Genomic DNA, 22,109 nt, shown 5'->3' on the forward strand with positions numbered 1-22,109 from the left:
GACAGAGAAGAGAGAGAGCATGGATAAGATAAAAATAAGGTTTTAAATTATGACTTTTACTGTATGGTTATATTGTATATATTGTAAGAATACATTTTAAAAATTTTATTGGCCCATTATTTATCTGCTTTGAACTGGATTATGTAAATCTACACTGTCATATAATCCAGTTCAAAGCAAATAATCTGGATTTTATATGGCAGTGTAGATGGGACCTGAGAAGTTTGGGGAAGAGAAATACACTAACTAAGGCAACAGAGAGGAGTAAATAAAAGCACCCTGTGCCAACTCAGAGAGATACTGTATATGAACAAAGATTATTTGATTTTTGTCACAAACAGAAATTATAAGGAAGACAATATAAATTACAGTTTTATAACTGATGGGATAGTGTCAAGCAGCAAGCTGACATCATAACCCCATTCTAGACAATGGCACAGTCTAGACTCCTCTGACATGTCTTTCCCACCTCTCAATTTGTATTTTTTTTAAAAAAAGAATTAATAATCCAGTTTTCTAACAGTGTTCCCACGTATAATGGGATTAAATGATTGTTTCCCTGGAGGGATATGAGTCATGAGCAGAGCCATAGAACTTCTCCTCCCTTAAATTTCTTTACTCAAAAATCATTTCTAAGCTGAAAAGATAGGAGAAAAAAACCTTATTTAAATTGGCTACTTCTTCTTTATTGCATAGAGAGATACAATAGCCAAAGCATTCCCGACAAGAAAATGGGATGGATATAACCTATTAACAGTGCTTACAATTCAATAAATACATTTGAATAGTGCAATTGCCAATTATTCACCCAATTATCTTAATTAACCTATAGGTTGAATGTTAATCTCATTATAAATTAAATATTCAATAGCAAGCCACCTCCATCTCTGCAGCAGGGCTTTTTTTAGATACAACATATAATAATTATTGGAGGACACTGAATGAGACAGCGGGTCCATCTACATTGTAGGATCAATGCAGCTTGACACTCTTTAACTGCCATTGTTCCGTGCTATATAATCTTGTGAGTTATAATTTTGCGAGCTTCTTAGCCTTCTCTGACAAAGAGCATTGGTACCTCCCCAAGCTACAACAGCATTGAGTCATGGCAGTTAAAGTGTTGTCAAACTGCATTAATTGTAATATATATGTGTATTGGGATGGGAAAGAGGGGGGAAAGAAAGAAGGTTTGATTCGCCTTTGCAGATCACTGGGAGCTCCACTTTTAAAACCACCCACATGCTTTGACTTTTGTTATATTTCTGCTGGTACTTTTAGCTTATTACTGTTCACATCTAGGTTACATTGCAGTGCTATGTTTCAAAGGCAATCATCTGAGACATTGAGGTGGTATGGTTCAAACTTGACAACACTTAAAAATGTATGTATAACAGTTGTTCCTTTCTCCGTTACTCTACAGTCAGTAGGCCTGGGTAACAACGGAAAAATTTGTTTCTAAAATCGATTCATTTTTTGGGGTTTTTTGCGTTTCGATATTTAAAAGAATTCCGAAATTTTCCTTTAAAAAAGTTCGATATTTACGAAATTTCGTAAATGGTAAAAAAATACAAAACAATAACGAAACAATAACGAATCGATTCGTTAATGGCGGCTGCGATCGCTCAATACGCTAAAAAAACTTCTGAAGCTTCCCTCTCCCTCTGTTGTTGACTGTTGGTGTGATATTATAATTTTTTTTCACTAAACAAAAAACAACTATAAAATTTGCCCCAGACATGCGGAAATAATAACGAAACGACCTCAAACCAATAACGAAACGAACACATAACGAAATACGAAGCATTTACGAAACGAATTGAAAAATTCGTTTCGTTTTTAAGTTGCTCCAGAATGGTTCGTTATAGCTTCGTTAACAAAAAAATAACGAATTTTTAACGAATTACGAATTAACGAAACGAAACCGCCCAGCCCTAACAGTCAGCCCTAGAAATACAGTTTGAATCAGGATACCATTATGCTAGTAGGGACATTTTCGCTGTTTTCTTTTGTATTCATCTGGATAAGGTTTCCTAACATTAAGAAAAGGATCATAGAGTATGAATCACAGCATCTGATCTAGTCCAATCTCTTACTCATTGCAGGATCTCCAGTTAAAGCAGCCCTGGGTCATTCCACCCAGCTAACCCATCAGCGATCGTTGTTATAGACCAACATCCATTTCCTCACCAGAAAGTCCCCCACCAGCAGAAGGGAGATAGACCCCAGTAAAGCAATGAATTCAGGGTTTCTCCAATAAAGCTTTATTAAAATTCCCACCACACACAATCCACCAATCACATCTGTGAAACATGACAACAGTGAATGTACATCAAACTAATAAGAAAATGGATTGTAATTTTGGGCCAATCAGAACAAAGTCCATTAGTTTTGAAAACCATAAAATACTGTCAGCTAAGAATGGAAGGCATGGCAGATCTGAGATCTGCCATGACTTCTTGGCATCATTCCTTGATTGACAAAGAAATAAAATTGACCTCTGATTCTGCTCTCATCTCTGCATATCTTGATTGGGAATGTTGGAGCTGGCATGCCGAGAATGGATCCAGCTCTGGGAAAACACTAGCAGGTAGTTGTGCACACTCTTTTTGAAGGCATCCAATGAAGGCAGCTCCAACACCTCTCTAGACAATTGATTCCATTGCAGAAATGCTCTCACTGTCAAGATTTTATTTATTTACAGTATTTATATTCCAGCCTTCTCACCTCGCAGGGGACTCAGGGCAGATTACAATGTACATATACATGGCAAACATTCAATGCTATAGATACTCAACATATATAGACATATATATTCCAGTTTTTCTTGAGGGTATTCTGGCCACCAGGGGAGCTGTTCCTTCACCTACCATTTGTGGCACCAATGAAGTACTTCCTCATTCTTTGTATGCTTGCTGGAGATTTTTATGGCCTTGTAAATTAGTTAAATTTGCCTCCCTGCATAAGCGGTACTTACATTTCCTACTTGACACATGCAACTGTCTTTCGGGCTGCAAAGGTCAACAGCAAGCTACACAAATTGGCTGGAAGCTCACTCCTACCCGGGCTGGCTTCGAACTCATGACCTTTTGGTCAGTAGTGATCTTAATGCAGCTGACTCGCAGCCAGCTGTGCCACAGTGCAAGAATTTATTTGTAATGCTCAGTCAAAATCTACCCTATTGTCACTTAAAATTAAAACTTTAATTGCAAAATTGAAAGGGATCCCTATAAGCAATAGCAAACAATTACATGGGTGGATGAGGTTCGGACCATCTCTGACACTCAGGACATAGCCCTGACCTTGGTTGTGGAACCTCCTCCCCTATAAGTAGAGGAACCTGTCTATGAAAAGCATTCTATAACTAGAATGCCTCCACTGAAAGAGTTGTTACTTCTGGAGAAGAAATTAAAAAAATGAATTTAAAGGCGTAGGTTAAATTGGAGGAAGAGATGATTATCGGAACTATTGTTTATTTATTTGGCTTCTAATCTGCATTTTCCCCAAGGTGTGCAATCTGAACAATGATAGCTGTTTTTGTGATTTTTACAACCAATTGCAAGAAATAGAGTGTGAAACAAAAATGTTGCTATGGTTTTAGTTTCTGTATGCACTGTATTAACAATCCACTGAATGAAGATTGATATGTAAACTTAACCAATATACAGTTTATCTTATTGCCATGAAACTACCTCGTAATTGTTCTTCCAGTACATTAGATTGACTTATAAAAGAATCTTAATTTTTCTCCCAGGAAAATAGATTAGACAAACAGTAGAGAGATTATCAGCTTGGGTTTCAGATAAGAGACTTTTCTATTTTAAGGCAATTCCTTCTTTTCAAGTGATTTACCTGTAGTAGTTTCTGCAAGATGCTCAAAGTAAAATTCCCAGGAGGAGCATTAGATTTTCTTGTTCCTAAACAATCATCTCATCTGCTCAAAAGTTCTCTCTTTTGTGGATATTTGCTAGGAGGAATGGTGGTTGATTTCCTTGTATAGCATCCTTTTTTATCTTCTCATGTAAAACTCCAGATTCATGACTAGTTGCCCAGATGCTTCTAAATGGCTTCTTTTATGCAGGCTGCAATATATATACTGCTAGATTGGCCCATTTTAGGTAAGAAGCCTCTATTTTCCCAGATAATAAATCCTGGAAGCCTTACTTAGCATGGTAAATAGCAAAGGTTTTTGAGATTTGTACTCAAAAGTATCTAGAGAGTCCTTTCAAAGATGAGGCTACTAACGGATGCTCTTCAAAGGAATACACAGTTCTTGTGGGTTTTATCACAGTTCTCAAGTGTGATGAACTTTATGTTTTGAACTTATAGGTTCTAGATGACCCAACCAGGACAGACCAGGCAAGTGGTGATAGGAGCTACTGCCCAAAATATCCGAAGCACCTCTTCCTTAAATTAATCAGTTGTAAACACATTGGTCAAATCCTGACACAAGTCTTTTCTGTTGACACCATGAATTTACTATCTATCAGTCTTTTAAGTAAAACTTTACTGATCTCTGACCTTGATTCTTTGGATTAAGTAGAGAAGCCCTGCTTGGGGCTGGATTTTAGAGGCTATATATGTAATCCTCTGAAATAGATATGTTTCACATTGAATCTCTGTAACATGCTTTTTACTATGCAATTCTTGGTTTTGGATCACTATGACCACTCCCTTCTTTACTAATATTCAGGTCCTTAGTGCAGTGCTGAACTAATTTGTGAGGTGCCACCCTCACTCAGGATGTATGGATTAAACTACATCCATAAAAATGTTATAGTTGCCAACCAGTTATTAAATAAACATTGAACTCCTGGATCTCTATTTGAATCATCTCCCAAAGCAGTTACTATACTCCCAAGTCAAGAACGGAAAACGGAATGTTGATGTACAGGAAAGGAGATTTAAAGATGGGATTAAAGTGAACCTTAAAAACTGTGGCACAGACACCGAGAATTGGGCAGCTCTGGTCATTGAGTGCTCTAGCTGGAGGTCAGCTGTGACCAGCAATGTTGTGGAATTTAAAGAGGCATGAATGGAGGGCAAAAGGGAGAAATGTGTCAAGAGGAAGGTGCATCAAGCCAACCCTGACCGGGACTGCCTTTCATCTGGAAAATGATGTCTTCATTGCAAAAGAACATGCAGGTCAAGAATAGGCCTCTACAGTGACTTACTGACCCACCACAAAGATCTTATACTTAAAAGGCAATCATGCTCAGCCATGAGCGATCATTTGTGATGATGATTTGAAGCAAGGAGATTAAGATACATTTCTGTTTAATAGTCAAGGTAGTACATTCCCAGAGCACTGGTTTCCTTCATTTCCATGATAGCTTTGGCTGTGCTTGCTGTTTGTACAGTAGCGCCTCTCCTCCTTCCTCCTCCCCCTTCTTCCAGATGTGTTCCTCTTTTGATGCTTGGGTCTGCTAGATGTAGATCTTGCTATGTGCCTTCCTTAGCTGCTGCTTTGGATTGAATTCTGATTGGTTTTGTTGAGTGTTAGTGGATGCAGCTGTTGCTACCAGTGATGGCACACTGCTTGGTGACAGTTCTGCCAAAACAAACAAACATACAAACATCTGCTTAAACCCCCCCCCCCCCCCCCCCGCTTCTCAAGGGCTGCTGGTTGCTGCTGACTTTACTGCTACAGATTACTAAGGCTGCTCCAACTGACTTCTGATTCTGCATGGCAATGGTAGTTGCTGCTTTCCATGTTGAAATGTTTACATTTTTTTTAATATAATGACCATGACAATCATCAACTTGATTTTGCCTTCAGTAGCATGTTACTTCACTTGCTTGTTGAAAGCCTCATTATTAAACAAATAAACAAAAATGAGGCCTTTCCCATCAATTGCTTGTCCTCCTGTCATCTCCACAGTGAAGTATGATTTTAGGAAAGATCTCATCTTTCTTCCCTCATCTAATGATCCAGTGATCTCCTTCTCCTCCTTACTCTGCACTTTCTTTCCCTTTGCTCCTCTTCTTTTAACACTTTGCTCTTTTGTTCTTGCGATTCCCCCCATGTACTTCTCTGCTCTTTCTGACAAGGTGAACACATGCTGAGTGCTGAAGGTGTGCTGTGAGAATATCCATGCACCCTTGAATGTTTCTAGATTTAGATGTCAGTATTCCTCCTTTCTGGCTATGTTGGCTAATGCAAAGCTGATGGGTGCTACAATCCATCAATTTCTTATTTTACTATCCTTCCTCTCTAGATACACTGAGATTCCTGAAAGGTACACAATAGCACTTGGAAAGATCTGTATATTTTTTTCCTCCTTGAAAATCTCAATGCTAAAATTTTGTTCATTGGCTAATCCCAGAAACTGACCAGAAAATCAGAAAGCTGTCATGGGGTAAAACAATAAAAATACTTTAATGTTTCTGAAACATGTTATTAATGAATTGAAAACAATCAGATCTCGAGATGTTGCCTGATGTTTTAATGCAGTGATGATAGCAAATGCTCAAAACACAGACAGAAGTGACCTAACAAGTCACATTTGACTATTTTCCATTTTGACTGTGGACAGATTCAACAGCTTTATATAATGTTTTTTGTTTTGTTTTATATGTCTGAACGGCTGTTGCAATGGCTTTAATATTACATAAAGGAGTCCATTCATTAGCTAACTGAAGCCTCCACTTCTTGTGCTTTCTTTCAAGTGTGAAATATTTGGGGGGGGGGGGGGGGAGAATGACAACTTTAAATGGCTATTGTACATTTCTATTAAAAACTGGTACCCATTTTTATGGCTGAATTGGAGTCAGAAGGGTCACAAAGCATAAAGCGATACTTTCACTTCACAGAAATGAAAGCATCAAAAATCTCACTTATTTCCAATACCTGGTTGTCTGAATTCCCACTCCTTGCTGAGAAATGAGGAATCCTTTCCTTAATTAGCACATGATAAACATGCCGTTCATTGTATTACAGAAAATCCTTCCTTTTAAATACATTTTTGTAAATGATTCTGGAGTATAAATATGTGAAAACCTTTCCTTAAGTATTATATTATTTTTTTTCATGTCAGAAGCGACTTGGGAAACTGCAACTTGCTTCTGTTGTGAGAGAATTGGCCATCTCCAAGGACTTTGCCCAGGGGATGCCAGGATGTTTTGATGTTTTACCATCCTTGTGGGAGGCTTCTCTCACGTCCCCGCATGGGGAGCTGGAGTTGACAGAGGGAGCTCATTCGTGCTCTTCCTGGATTTGAACCTATGATCTGACAGTCTTCAGTCTAGCTGGCACAAGGGGTTAACCCACTGCGCCACTAGGAGCTCCATTACATTAATCATCCTAAAAGAATCTATTTCATAAATATCTTTTTATTTGGAAAACCAGAGAGAGAGAGAGGAGAAGAGAAAGGGAAAATAAATGAAATTTTTCATCCTCTGCAATGCTTTTAACACCCCCCCCCCCACCTTCACCTTCATATTACTAGTCTTGGGTCAAATGCTTCTTCAGATATTCAGACTTTCTTTTCTTCTTGAGATAGAATATCCACCACTTTCATGTTCCTGTGGTGGTGAAACTTATCTGACCTTTCCTGACAATGTACATCACATAATTGTTATAGAATGGATGGCACAGCTGGTGTGGGAAGATGTACCCAATGGATTTTTCCAACATTATCTTAGGCTTCTAAAATTACCACTGTGATGCAGGAAAGAGGAAGGGGTGATACAGCAAAAATTCCCATGATGCCAAAAGCTTCTAATAAGGTCAAAGGGGACCTAAGTAGGAAACACCTAGATAACAGCAGACCTTCAATTTTTCTGCTACTTTACATCATTTATCTCTATCTATCTTAGGTCTCTTTCACATTAAACAACCATAGCCCTCTTTAAGTACCATTATTATTTCCTCTTGGATCTTGGGAATTGTTGTTTAATGAGGTATTTAGAAATCTCAGCCAGATACAGTAGTGCAGCAGCAGAAATTGCAAATCCTAAAATGCCAAACAATGTTGCAGTCGCAGTTAAAGTGGTATCAAAATGCTGTAACTGTGTGATAGAGATTGTGCATTGATATGGATCAAAATATAGTGTGGAGTCTCTCTCTCCAGCTGCATGTAGAACAGTCAAATGTCATTGTGTTCATTGTAGAGCTTATTCCAAGTTATGTGCATAGGACTTCAAATAAGGACATTATTGAACGAGACAGGCAAACGGGCACTAAAGTCATATCATTCTAACTGGTCTCCTTTCCATGCTATTGATAGACAAAACCTGTCTTCCATTCAGAGGAAGGCCTGTTCATCTCAGCAAAGCTTTCATGGAATTTGATGTGGTACAGTTCAACTTTATCCTCCAGTGAAAGAGCACTCCATGACGCCTTCTCTTTCTCTTTCAGGGCTTTCTGCCCAGAAGAGAGAGTTTTTGTATACGCAACGTCTGGCAACGGGATATCCCGGCGGTCGACATACGAGGGCAAGCTGAAGTCCTCCGTTTTCACAACGCCATGCCCATGTGCCCTGAGGCAAACTGAAGTGGAAATTGCCCTTTTGCCAAGAAGGCTAAATGCCCTTGAAGCCAACATCCTGCAGCCTCCTCCGCCTCCAGGCCCGGTTCCGTCCCGTGTCCTCTACGCCGCAGACCTGTCAATAGCTCACAATCCTGCAATGTTCCGGTTCCGGTAAACGGTTCCGGCCCAGCTTATCTATCCGAACGCATCTCTCCCTATGAACCCACCAGGAACTTGAGATGGTTGGAGGAGGCCTAGTTCTAGATCCCGCCTGCTTCACAAGCACGTCTGGTGGGGACGAGACACAGGGCCTTCTCTGTGGTGGCCCCTTAGCTGTGGAACTCCCCGCCTAGGGACATTAGACTGGCCCCTTCCCTCCTGCTCTTTTGAAAAAAACCTGAAAACTTGGCTCTTTGAGCAAGCTTTTGGAGCCTTATCGTAATCAGACAAACTCGAATCGGAAAATGACCTAGGAACAGCTAATTTATTTATTTATTTATTTCACAGTTTTGTATACCGAGCTTCTCAACCTCGTTGAGGGACTCAGCCCGGTTTACAGCCATAAAAACATATACATTCATTAAAATATCATATATCACAAATTACACATTAACTTTAAAATACACTAAATATAAAACTACAGTGGTCAGTCGTCCTATTAAGATGGATCTACATCAACTTCCACCCAGAGTCCTATGGTGTTGTCTCATTCCTCAAAGGCCTGACTCCACAGCCACGTCTTCACCCGTTTCCTAAATGTTAGGATGGATGGGGCGGTTCTGACCTCCAGAGGGAGAGAGTTCCAGAGTCGCGGGGCCACCACCGAGAAGGCCCTGTCCCTCGTCCCCACCAGGCGCACTTGCGAGGCTGGTGGGACCGAGAGCAGGGCCTCTCCAGATGCCCTTAGTAATCTTGATGGTTCGTAGGGGAGAATACGTTGGGAGAGGTAAACAGGGCCGGAGTCGTTTACCGGGACCGGAACATTGACGACGGAATGGACGAGCTAAGACGACGGAATGGACGAGGACTGAACGTGAAGACATAGCTTTAAAATTTTTATTGTTCACTGTTTTTATGCTTTTAGATACATTGTGATGTGATGTTTTTTTCTATTTTTATTGATGCATGTATTTTATGTAAGGCATCAAATTGAGTTGACTGTTCGCTGCCCTGAGTCACCTGCGGGCTGATATGGGCGGGGTAGAAATAGCGCAAATAAATAAATAAATAAATAAATAAATATCATTTTTGCACTGGCCACTTTTGCTTCTGTATGGGTATGCCAGAAGTATGAGTGATGTCAGGGGGCAGGATTCTCCTCCTTTCCATTCTCTCCTTTGCTATTCCTGAGCAATTTGTTCTCAGTTTATATAAAATTTTACCTTTTTTGTTTTTGTTTTTTGCAAAATTGCTTGAAAAAAATAAAAGTAAAAAATGGAACAGCAGAAGTGTGGGAAGGTGGGATTATGACGTTGTGCAAAAGTGCAAATTGGCACAATTATGCAGTTGAAGAGAAGTGCAACATTAAAGGTTCTCATCCTGGTATATGTCTGCTATCAATGAAGTTGCCATGGAATAGCAACTTCACACAATAAAGTCCTTTGAGACACTGTCTGAATTTTGCACCAAAAAAAATCAGTTGAGTGTCCCATGTCTTTCCTCCAACTAAAAATAAAATCTTTCTCAGATTTGGCACATATTTAGAGGTTATTCATGTCATCTAAGATTACCCTTCAATGCCTACTTTTAGGCAGCAGATGTTCCTACTGTGAGGACGTGCGGTTCACCATTTATTCTTTTCCTTCCCAAAAGCCAGTAAAAGGGAGGATAATTGTCCTTACGTAGAGTAGCCTCAAGAATGTAACCTTTCTTTTTTTGACAGTGCTTTCAATCTTTCCTCCATGCTGAGAAGACTGCAATGGGTCTCTTTAGCACTCACATGTTTGCTTCAAACTCCTGTAGTTCATAAAATTAATTTTTATCAGAATCAAAACATTCTGATGAGCCTGGCTGTTTGATGAAATCTTCTTTCTTCTCCTTCATGAAAAGAAACAGCTTTCTTTCCCGTTAATTATGTATCTGCTATAGAGAGCTTTTGTGGTATGCTTTCTGAAGAAAATTTTGCCATAGAAAAGCTTGTTCTTGTGAAATTCTTTTTTAAAAAAAACTTTATTGAAAAGGTAGACTTAATGTTCTTGTAAAATACACTGTGGAGCGACTTGTACTAAAGTTTAGCAAAGCACAATGGTGTGTCTTGGATGACTTGATGCTTTGTTTTTCACTAAAATATGGGCAAGTTCAATCAACTAATGTTCCTTCTTATCCGATTATCAAACTTTACATAGAAGACTAATATTCTATGATTTTCTGGTGTGGTTGCAATCATGAAACTAATCTAAAGGAATAGTGTATTGAATAGTCAAAGAATGATTAAGATTGCTTTTCTAGATAAGTTTGACATTTCATGGATTTTTAGCTCCGTCGCTTTGCAGAACTCTCTGATTCTTTTAGGGCTTCATGTAGTCATTTTACAACTTGGAGATTTTATATAGATATGTATCAATGTAAAGTGTGCAGGTGATGTAATGCATTTGTGTACCATTTTCTTCCCCCTTAATTGATGTCTAATGGGGAAAAAACCCTTCCCAAACATTATATTGCTCTTACTCTTGTCTTACTGACCCAAAGGACTCCTTAGTGGCTTCCTTGTCAGGATACTAATGAGAAGCATAGTGCTATTTTTGAAGTCTTGTGCTATTTTGGTATATAACCCAGACAAGTCTGATTCAACTTAATCATAAAGGAAATAAATTGAACATTGCCCTCACCAGTAGCCAACAAGAAAGAGAGAGATTTCTCATTACAAGAATAGATTGCTAATTGTTGTTCTTATGGATGGATTTTAAAAACATGATTTTCTAAGATGATATTATTTTAATGTTATTTGAGGATTTGAAAGGCTCACTTGCAGACATTTTAGGCAGTGAAACACATGGCTACTAATGGGAAGGGATGTATTTATCACTGTCTGGAAAGAAAAGAAGGATGGCAGAGTTAAGATGGGTTTAGCCATCTAAGATACATGGATCATGGGAGAATTTCAACCTTGAAGGGTATAAAAACAAAATAAAATCCTTTGTGTCTCTGAAATGCAGCTTTTGTGGTTTGAACACACTGCATATTTTCATTTTTGCACAGAAATGTTCTCATAAAACCTTGTTTTTCCCCTTCCGAATCTGTCTCTATTTGTCTAAAGACAGCAGATCTACTAAATGGTGAAAGGGAAACATAATGTGACCCAAGTGCTGGTTCATACTGTGCTTTGTGCTGTGATCTCATGATTTATTGTAGGTTTTGAGGTTGTCGGAAGTGCTGGGGTCAGATTTACACTGATCGCTTACATGGATGCAGAGCTAAATCAGCTCTGTGGGGGACAAATTTATTTATTTATTTATTTATTTATTTATTTATTTATTTATTTGGGGTTCTTTTACCCCGCCCTTCTCACCCCGAAGGGGACTCAGGGCGGCTTACAGAAACAAGGCACAATTCGATGCCTGCAGTACAAAACAATCAAGACACAAAATTACACAATTACACAGTTACATCACACTAGTTCATGCATTATATCAATAAAATCAATAAAATCAATAAAAAAACCCATACAAACCCAATTCCTCTATTACATGGTCAGCGATCGCTAACTCATAGTTCTAGTTTTCCGTTCCACTTCATCAATCCTGTTGGTCTTATTCATCTGATTGTCTTATTTAATTGCCTGGTTGCCCAAAGGCCTGGTCCCATAACCACGTCTTCACCCTCCTCCTGAAGGAGAGGAGGGATGATGATGCCCTGATTTTCCCCAGGAGTGAGTTTCACAGGTGAGGGGCTACCACTGAGAAAGCCCTGCTCCTCGTCCCCACCAGCCTCACTTGTGAGAGTGGTGGGGTCGTGAGCAGGGCCTCCTCAGATGATCTTAGATTTCATGGTGGGACGTAGAGGGAGATATGTTCGGACAGATACACTGGACAGGAACCGTATAGGGCTTTATAGGTCAAAACCAGCACCTTGAATTGTGCTCGGAATTGGATCGGCAGCCAGTGGAGCTGACATAACAGGGGGGTGGTATGCTCCCTGTATGTTGCTCCGGTGAGCAATCTGGCTGCCGCTCGTTGGACTAATTGAAGTTTCCGAACAGTCTTCAAGGGCAACCCCACGTAGAGCTGATTGCAGTAGTCTATTCGGGATGTAACAAGAGCATGGACCACTGTGGCCAGATCAGACTTCCCAAGGTACGGGCGCAACTGGTGCACAAGTTTTAATTGCGCAAAAGCTCTCCCGGCCACCGCCGAGACCTGGGGTTCCAGGCTAAGTGGTGAGTCCAGGATCACTCCCAAGCTGCGAACCTGCGTCTTCAGGGGGAGTGTAACCCCATCCAGCACAGGCTGTAACCCTATACCCTGTTCGGCCTTCCGACTGACCAGTAGGACCTCTGTCTTGTCTGGATTCAAATGTTACATAGGGTTGATCCAGGATAATGCTGGGTAAGGCCACTTTAATGTAACCTTGCCCCATGTTACTCAAAAGAAAAACGGAACTGGCAACAACTGTTCCCACTGTTGTCCTGTGTTTCCTAGGCTCAAATGGCCTGGGGACATGGGATGGCCATCATTACCTGAAGTGACATTGTCCACGGTGACAGGGCATTCTGGGAAAGGAGGGCAGAGAATTAATCTTCTCCCCCTCCCCCCTCTGGTGCCCCACCATTAACTCATTCTTCCCATAGTCTCTTGACCTCTTCCCTTGAAGAGATGGTATGTTACCTTTGTACTTGTGAGACTGAAAACAAGCAAAGTTGGAGATGTGAGTAAAATCATCTATAGTATCTACTGGTTTGGATGTTTTATATTGTTACAGTAAGGTATGTTTTTTGTATTGCTTTCTAGAGCAGATTATCACACACTATTCTTTACTCCCATAATTCTGAAGTTACTTGCCTTCTGAAGGTACAGTAGCTCCCACTGGCTCTCCTGTTGTGACATGTGGCTACACCTACAGATGGCATAGCTTATGGATAGTGGCCCAATTGGCCCCATTGGACACTAACTATTATTTCATCATTTAAATTCTATTATTTCATTATTTAAATTCTGAACTGTTGTACCATCTTTTTTCTTCTGTCATAAATTCAATGTACAATTTGACAATTATGGGGTAAATCTTGACTGAGCTGGACATTTTTCAACCTTCCCAGTTGATACTGTGCCGAGCGTCTTAGCAGCTCTAGCCAGCATAGTTAATGGTGAGAAATGTTGGGAGCTGGTAGATAGCACTATAGATTCTTAGGTTCATTTTGATATCTCAGTACTAACACGTCATCAGTATTTGATGGTAATATCAGGTAATCATAAAATGGCAGTTGGAAGATATTACAACAGACATCCAGTCCAATCTTTTGCCATGCAGAAACACCCAATCAAAGGACTCCTGACAGATGGCCATCCAACATCTGTTTAAAAACCTCTACTACATCATATTCCACTGTCAAACTCCTCTAACCATGAGGAAGCTCTTCCTAATGCTTAGATGGAATCTCTTTTCCTGCAGTTTGAATCCATTGCTCCATGTCCATGTCTCTAAAACAGGATTTCCCGAACTAAGGGCCTGATGTGGCCCTCCAAGTTCATTTACATGGCCTCCACCCTAAACTTTAGACTTAGGGCCATCCTAAGTCTGAAAAAACTTGAAGGCACACAACTTGAAGGACCACACCTCCTATTAAAATACTGGTATGTTTATGTTGGTTAAAGTTGTTCTTCATTTCAAATATTGTATTATTCTTTCATGTTTTTGGACTACAAATAAGATATGTGAAGTGTGCATATGAATTTGTTCATGTTTTTTGTCAAACAATAGCCCCCACCCCCAAACAGTCTGAGGGCCCATGAGCTGGCCCTCTGTTTAAAATGTTTGAGGAATGTATTGTTGAAAGTTTTCATGGCTGGAATAACTGGGTTATTGTAGTTTTTTCAGGCTGTATGGCCATGTTCTACAGCCCGAAAAACCTACAACAACCTAATGTTTGAGGACTTCTGCTCTAAAGCTTCAGAAAGCAAGCTTTCACCCTCCTACTATTAGATCTTTTGAAATATTTAAACATAACTGTCATATTCCCTCTTAGCCTTCTCTTCTTGAAGCCATACTTACCCACCTCCTCTTGGGGCTTAGCTTCTAGACCTTTCACCACTTTGGTTGCCCTTTTCTGGATGCTGCCAACCTCTTTGGCCAGTCCCAGTCAGTTTCCTGCCTAAAGCCAGGTCCAATACCCTTCCCAGTTTTTTATTAGGAGAGTCAATTGGAATTATTTTGCTGCCTCAAATGAATGCCAGCTGCTGCCTTCATCTTTTCCCTTTTATGGTGTTATTTGAAGCATAACAGGGCCACTCTGGAAATTAAGTTGTTAACCACTTTCATCCTCAAATGGTTCCTTATTCGTATAAAATGTAATGAAGAGTAAAACAATCTCTTTAGAATAATGTTGGTTGAACTATGGTTGACTGCAGCAAGGGGAGAGGGATTGAGGGAGATTGGAAATGAATCCCCTTTGCATGAAGGGATGTGCTTTCAACTGATGTCATGGCACTGTTGGACCCAAGAAAGCAGATGCAGTGTTGAACTTTAAATATACAACTTGGAATATGGCTTGTGTTCCCGAATTACACTCCAATAGCTTGATATTCAAAAAAGTTGCAAAGCAGTTTATAAGCAAATGTACAAATAGGAATTCTGAAAGGTCAAGTCACATCAAGAAGACTTGGTCATATGTATTTTTAGAGATGCGAAGCATTCTTAATCTTTTTCCTTTCTTAAACTTGAAAGGAGCAAGTTTGAAATTTAGAGCAGTTTTCTTTGACCTCAGGCCTAGCTGACCTACATGATCTCAACAAACCTTTCATTTACTTCAAAGGTAAAGTATGTTTCGCTGAACTCAGTGAAATCAAGTACCCAGTCATCTTTAATGATGATGCATTTCAAAGGGCAATAGAACCTGAATAAAATATATTTGTGTGCAATCCGCTTATAGACCCTGGGTAAACTGGAACATATATGCATATTTCAGTAATCAGTGTTGCTTTTGATCTGCCAGTTTGTTTATAGCTACCATTAAAAAAGAAATAGCATCTCTAAATCGGCCTGTGATGCAATAAATGGAAAATCCGCACTAGTTTGCAACCATAGGGATATCTAAACTATGTTGATTTATTAACCTTAGCAAATGGTCTGGTCTTATTAAGGGAGCTAGTAGTATTATTTACTGATAATAGTACAGGGAAACTGGCTTTGTTTAATGTGATGTAGCAGTACATTGGAAGGTTCAGAGTTTCTAAATTGAAATATTAAATTAGCCCTATAGAGCTAGACAGATCACTCTGTCTGGAGCTATCTGCTTTTTGTGTGTGGATGTCTACTGACCATTCTTAGTGGAAGATCTGTATAATCTAGCTGGAGTGATGGGTCTCTGGTTGTAACTTAATAATAGTCTTGTCTTAACATCATAAAAGTTTCTTTGGTTTCCTCTGGGTATGCTCCAATTATATTACCATAGATAGATCAGCAGTCACCAGAACATAATACCTTCTCAAATAATATTAAGCATTTTGTACTAAACACTGAGTGATATATTGCTATGGATATCTTTTGGTGACTCCTTTTAAAGGAAGGGAACTCTTTTCTATTTGTCTTTAGAGAGTAGTGACTAAACTTTCTACAACCATGCCACACATCAGGTTTAATTTATGAGACAATAGAAATGCAGCCTATACCACAGTTATTGAATGATTGATAACACTTAAATCCCATTTTGTTTCTCAGAAAAGAAGGAACTAAAGCAACTTTCTAACAATAAAATGTTCATAGAATAATTCCAAGTCTACAGGTTGCGTTAATGAGAAAAATATCAACACTGTAAATTGATCAACCATAGCAAAATAGCATTAACACATCCCTAATGAGAAAGGAAGACCTTCCTAAACATCCAGGACATTATTCTACAGGTTGGGAGTCACTATTAGCAAGGTCTGCTTCCAATTGATCCCCTCTGGATTTCAGAGGCATTATGATTTCAGAGAAAGGCCTCCAAAGACATTAGAAATGTACAGACAACAACAAATGGAGGTAGGTGGTATTTGACGCATCCTGTCCTTTCCAATTTTAAACTGCTTTTTAAAAATTTGAAATAAGCCACCATTCAATATATTTATACTTTTTAAACTTTTGTAATTATTTATTATAATAAATTGATTTATTGTAATCCATGCTGAGATAAAGGGTGGAATATAAACATTTTAATGAATATTTATATTTTAAATGAACTCAGTTGATGACTTGCATTGGGAGATGGGCAGAGGAATTTAAACCTTATTGGTTCTTCTAGAACTTTCAATGGCAATCAGTGAGGTTTTGATGTTGGTGTCCTTCTGGATCATCTGGTAGAGAGGGATAGTCAAGTGTTTCCACTCATTCCTAGAGTCAGGAAGAAGTCCTTGGAAACTTCTGCCTGTCCAATATCCCACTGCTTAGCCAGTGGGATTCTGAAAGATATTATCTTGTTCCTATGCATTTCAGTGTCTGCAAGGCTTCACTTGGAGATGTCATTTAGTCACTAGGAGCCCCGGTGGCACAGTGGGTTAAGCCCCTGTGCTGGCAGGACTGAAGACCGATAGGTCGCAGGTTCGAATCCGGGGAGAGGTGGATGAGCTCCCTCTGTCAGCTCCAGCTCCTCATGTGGGGACATGAGAGAAGCCTCCCACAAGGATGATAAAAACATCAAAATCATCCGGGTGTCCCCTGGGCAACGTCCTTGCAGACGGCCAATTCTCTCACACCAGAAACGACTTGCAGTTTCTCAAGTCGCTCCTAACACGACCAAAAAAAAAAAAAAAAAAAAAAACTAGGCAGCAGAATCAACAATATGCTGCTGACACTTAGCTATACTTCCAATCTTAGAATGGCAGTAGAAACTGAAACCTCTTTTTTAAAAAAGCCCACCGATCTCCAAAATTAACTAAATAATGATGGTAAAATGTCAAGTATAGTTGCATACATACGTAGGACTTTTGACATTATCTTACCTTAATTTTACCTGTTGTTTTACCATCTTTGTATGCTGGCAAAACAGAGTCCCATGGAGGTAATCCCACAATGCACAGCCATTTCTGGTGACTGTCCATAGAAATTTGTCTTGCCAGCATGTGAAGATGGTAAGAAGACTCCATTTTCAGGAGCTGGTTGTTCCCTGACTTCTGATTGAAGAAACCAGTGGGAAGTGGAGTGAGGAAGGGAAGAAGATGAGAAAAAGTTGTGGGATGGTTGGCCATTCCTGAAGATGGGCCTTGCCAGGGTAAGACACTCTTCAAGATGCTTTTCCCCTTCTCTCCCACCTGTGGGATAATGTTCTTTATCACACCAACCTGCTGTGTCACAACTGTTGTGTAAGCAGTAGATAATAGACACATACTGTTTTGAGTACCTTCAGTATCACACCTCTTTTTATTAGCACAACTGTACCAGTTCACTAATCTGTGGTCTTGTGATCAGTCTTCCACACTTCCTCATGCTTTTCTTCTTTTGACCCATGACCTTTGCCCGTGTAGTTATGCCAGTATAATCCACCAACAGAATTCTGAAAATGGTGAGCCAATGAGTTAGAGATTCTTTTAATTCTCCAGAGAGAAGATTGCTGGATAGCAAGAGACTATCATGAAAAAGACATACAATTCAACAAAACCTTCTGAAATATCCTACAAAGAACGCAGAGTAGCTTAGCAACAGTGTAGACGTGCACAGAAGTAAGATTTTAGTAAGAAAATTCTTTTTTGAGAAATGTAGTCAAATGCCCAGATATGAAATGAAATTTATCTGGAAGCAGTAGATGAAATAAGAAAAGAAGAAAGGAGGATAACAACCATATCAACAGATTTTCAAATAAAAATAGATAAAATCAGTCTGATTTTATTGTTCTTAACTGCTGTCAAGTCGATTTCGACTTATTGCAACCTCAGGTCTAGCTGTCTCAGTGTTACTGCTTTCTTGATTTAGTTTATCTATCTGGAATATGGTCCTCCTTTTTCCCTGCTGTTTTCTACTGTTTTCTTCTCTGCTGAGCATTATTGTTTTTTCCAGTGAGTCACGTTTTCTCATGATATGGCCAAACTGTGACCGTCTCAGTTCTAGGCTTCTAGGAAGAATTGGACATGATTTGCTCTAGGATCAATGTAATTGTTTGACTTAATTATCACTTTTTATCTGTGGTTTTAGAGCAAGTGCACCAGATTCTTGCAGAAAAATTATTTCGAGAAAGAATACAACTCTGGATTTATGACTGGGGGCAAGAAACATTTCTTTCATTTGATGGTAATGTTGGCCACTTCATTCCTTGGGCAACAAACTCCTGTGAGTTTGCAAAGGCAGAGGTATTAAAGAGCAAAATAGGTTGCCATGATCATACAGTTTGCCAGATTTTAACATATTTAAAATAATGATGATTTTTGTTTGCAGCTTGTCCTAGTATGTTATTGGCAGCATTGCACACATTTGTGTAACTGCACTCACAAAATATTCTTAATCTCTTATGTTTAAGCTTAGACAAATCATCTGGAGCGCTTTAGGCCACAACGATCAGTTCAAAACCTACAATGATGGTTTCGCTTATGGTCTGCGATTGAATCCCTGGAGTGCTGATTAAAAAGACCTTTTTAAGGTTCCATCAAGCTTATTCCTGTTGCTCTTTTTTGGAGTCTTATCAGAATAATTAGGCTTTCAGTCCTCGAGAGATGCCGAAGCTATAAATGGTTACATTTCTGCTTTCCCTCTGATCTTGTCAGAAAACAGCAGCCTCTCTGCACTACAAGAACTCCTAACTACTTAACGCGTTCATGCTATTGAAGTAGGGAATGTGTTTCACATTTTAAATGAATTCTGCTCCAATAAATACTATACGTTTTGCAGCAAATTGCTTTCTTGGTGAAATGTCATTTCAAACCTGTTGCACTGCTAGCTGACTCACTGATACGTTAATTTTATTATAAATTGATTGTGCTTGGTTTCATGGAACATGAAGCTTTCTAAAAAAAATTAAAAGAAGAAAAGTCCCAGCTACCCAGTATAAAATTAATTTGGGCTATATTATTCATTTACTTTTAAGTTATATGAATTCAGTGATTTGAGTTGTTCAATGTCATTCTGTTTAGTTCCTAATGGTATGAGAATACAGTGTCACTCATAGTTTCTAGAACTAGTAATGCTGATAACTTATTATATTTGTTTAATTTTATGACTAATTGATTCACTTGGATCAATATTAATGGTCCTCCATATGTTATTGGTCTGCAGTTCTCAACAGCCCTAGCCACCCCAGCCAATGTTGAACATTACTGGGAGTTGTAATCCAACAGTGTCTGGAGGGCCACACAGTTTTAACTCCTATTGTAGACCTTGAAAGTCAAGAATGGTTGAATAATTGATCAGTATCAATATTCAGCACCAGAATCATAGAAATATAAAATTGGAATTAACCACAAGGGCCACCAAGTCCAGTCTCCTGCCACGCAGAAACTCTCAATTAAAACATTCCTGAGAGATTGACATTCAACCTCTGTTTTAAAGACTTCCCAAGAAGGAGACTTTTCTATTCATGGAGATAGTCCATACCATCATCAAACTGCTCTTACAGTCATGAAGTTCTTCCTAATGTTGAGGTACAATGCTCTTTCTTTTCATTTGAATCCATTGTTTTGTGCCTATTGTTTCTAAAGGAGTTTGCTTCATTTTCTACATGATATCCTTTCAGGCTCCTTCTACACTGCCATATAAAATTCACATTATCTGTTTTGAACTGAATTATATGGCAGTGTACAGGCCCGTAGCCAGGATTTTGATTCGGGGGGGGGGGGGGCTGAGTTTTTTTCAGGGGAGTTTGGGGGGGGGCTGAGTTTCGGGGGGGGGGCTGAGTCTGAGTCTACCTTAGCAAACCTTTTGTATCATTACCCCAATACCCTCATGCATATGGGATATATTGAGCATGGTGATCAGATCATGATATGAATAAACATAACAGTTTAAATAATGCACCAGTAAGGCCTTTTTGCGAACCACCATGAGAATTTCAGGGGGGGCTGAAGCCTCTCAAGCCCCCCCCCCCCCCCCCGGCTACATGCCTGGCAGTGTAGACTCGTATAATGTGGATTATCTGCTTTGATAATCTGGGTTATATGGCAGTATAGAAGGGGCTGTTGTCTTTTTTTCTGTGGGAAGAAAATTGATAGAATTAATAATTACTTTGAAAATTAGTGAAAATTTATACCTCATACAAACACTAATTTGTCCAGTATTTAAAACATCTCTAGCAAACTGGAACAAAGCAGGTCTCTCCCATCACTGAAAATGTCTGGAAAAAAAGTATAATTCAATATGCTGGCCAAAAACAAAACTGCCATAGCTAAAAAATAATCCAGTTGTGGTTGTTAGCAAATAAACTTCCTTCAGCTATTCTGGCAATTTAAATGCCTTGACAAATTTCAATTCAACAAACCCAAATTGGCTGGATGAACTGCAGAAAGCATTCCAGAATGCCTGAAAGCCTTTTAGGATACTGATTTGGGTAGGGACTCACATGGATTAGAAGTTCTCTAAAGAGCACTAAAATGCCTAAACACATGAGTGAGAATGACCCCCACTGAAATCAAAGGCAGATAGCATTATAAACACGCTTAAGGGAGTCTCTATAGCATAGACAAAATGAATCCATTACTCAGACCAAAAAGAAAAGAAAAGAAGAAATCCTCCCCGCTCCCACAACTTTTTTCTTTATGCCTCCAAATTTCTAGCATTTCTACAATTGATCATAAACTTTCATGTGGTTAGTTTGGGTATGCACGATCCATCTGAAAGTAAAAACAAACAAACGAACAAAAAACCTGTGAATATCTTAAGCCCTCCCAAACATGCAAGCTGTAGACACCTTTCCCACGAATAGTCCTGGCAATACACAGCTCTACTTCCCTCTGAGGCTGCTTCTACACTGTCCTATGTCTCAGGATCTGATCCCAGATTATCTGTTTATCCCAGATTATCTGGCAGTTGAGACCCATGTAATCCAGTTCAAAGCAGACAATCTGGGATCAGATACTTGGATAAAAGGACTTGGTGCTGTCACTGGATTGACACAAGGGATGACATTGCTTAATTATTATTTTGAAAAAGAGGTAATGGCTGTTTCCCCTTGAAACAATTAGTTTCAGACCACTTAAGGGGCATAGTGAGATAATGGTCCTCCCCAACCCATCCCTCCCAAAGAGTTGGGGTGTGTGTGGTAAATGAAAGCAGTGGTCCCATATAAGAATTTTGTTGCTGTTGTTGTTCAAGGACCTCATCACAAAGGGCAGATTTTGGTGGCATATATTGGCTCCGACCTACTTCACCAACAGATCCCATGGGCTCCCATCAAATGATGGTGGGCTCCGTGGGCGAAGTAGGGCGGAGCTGGCACATGCAGCTATGGTGGCTTCCATGTTGCCATTTGAATCTCATGGGGGTAGCCAAGTGATCGACGCTTCCCCCATGAGATTGCCTTCAACTGGAACCG

At 39.5% G+C, this 22,109-nt stretch overlaps 1 protein-coding gene across 1 annotated transcript; it reads right to left on the reverse strand.

Annotated features, from left to right (window-relative positions):
• Window positions 1-8,215: 8,215 nt before the first annotated feature.
• LOC137096119 (cytochrome c oxidase subunit 4 isoform 1, mitochondrial-like) lies at window positions 8,216-8,593 on the reverse strand. Its single transcript, XM_067464317.1, has one exon. It carries the CDS (start codon window positions 8,540-8,542, stop codon window positions 8,216-8,218), a length of 327 nt encoding a protein of 108 aa, XP_067320418.1. The 5' UTR covers window positions 8,543-8,593.
• Window positions 8,594-22,109: the final 13,516 nt, after the last annotated feature.

The sequence above is a fragment of the Anolis sagrei genome, chromosome 1 (assembly GCF_037176765.1).
Source record: "Anolis sagrei isolate rAnoSag1 chromosome 1, rAnoSag1.mat, whole genome shotgun sequence".
NCBI classification, from domain to species: Eukaryota; Metazoa; Chordata; class Lepidosauria; order Squamata; family Dactyloidae; genus Anolis; species Anolis sagrei.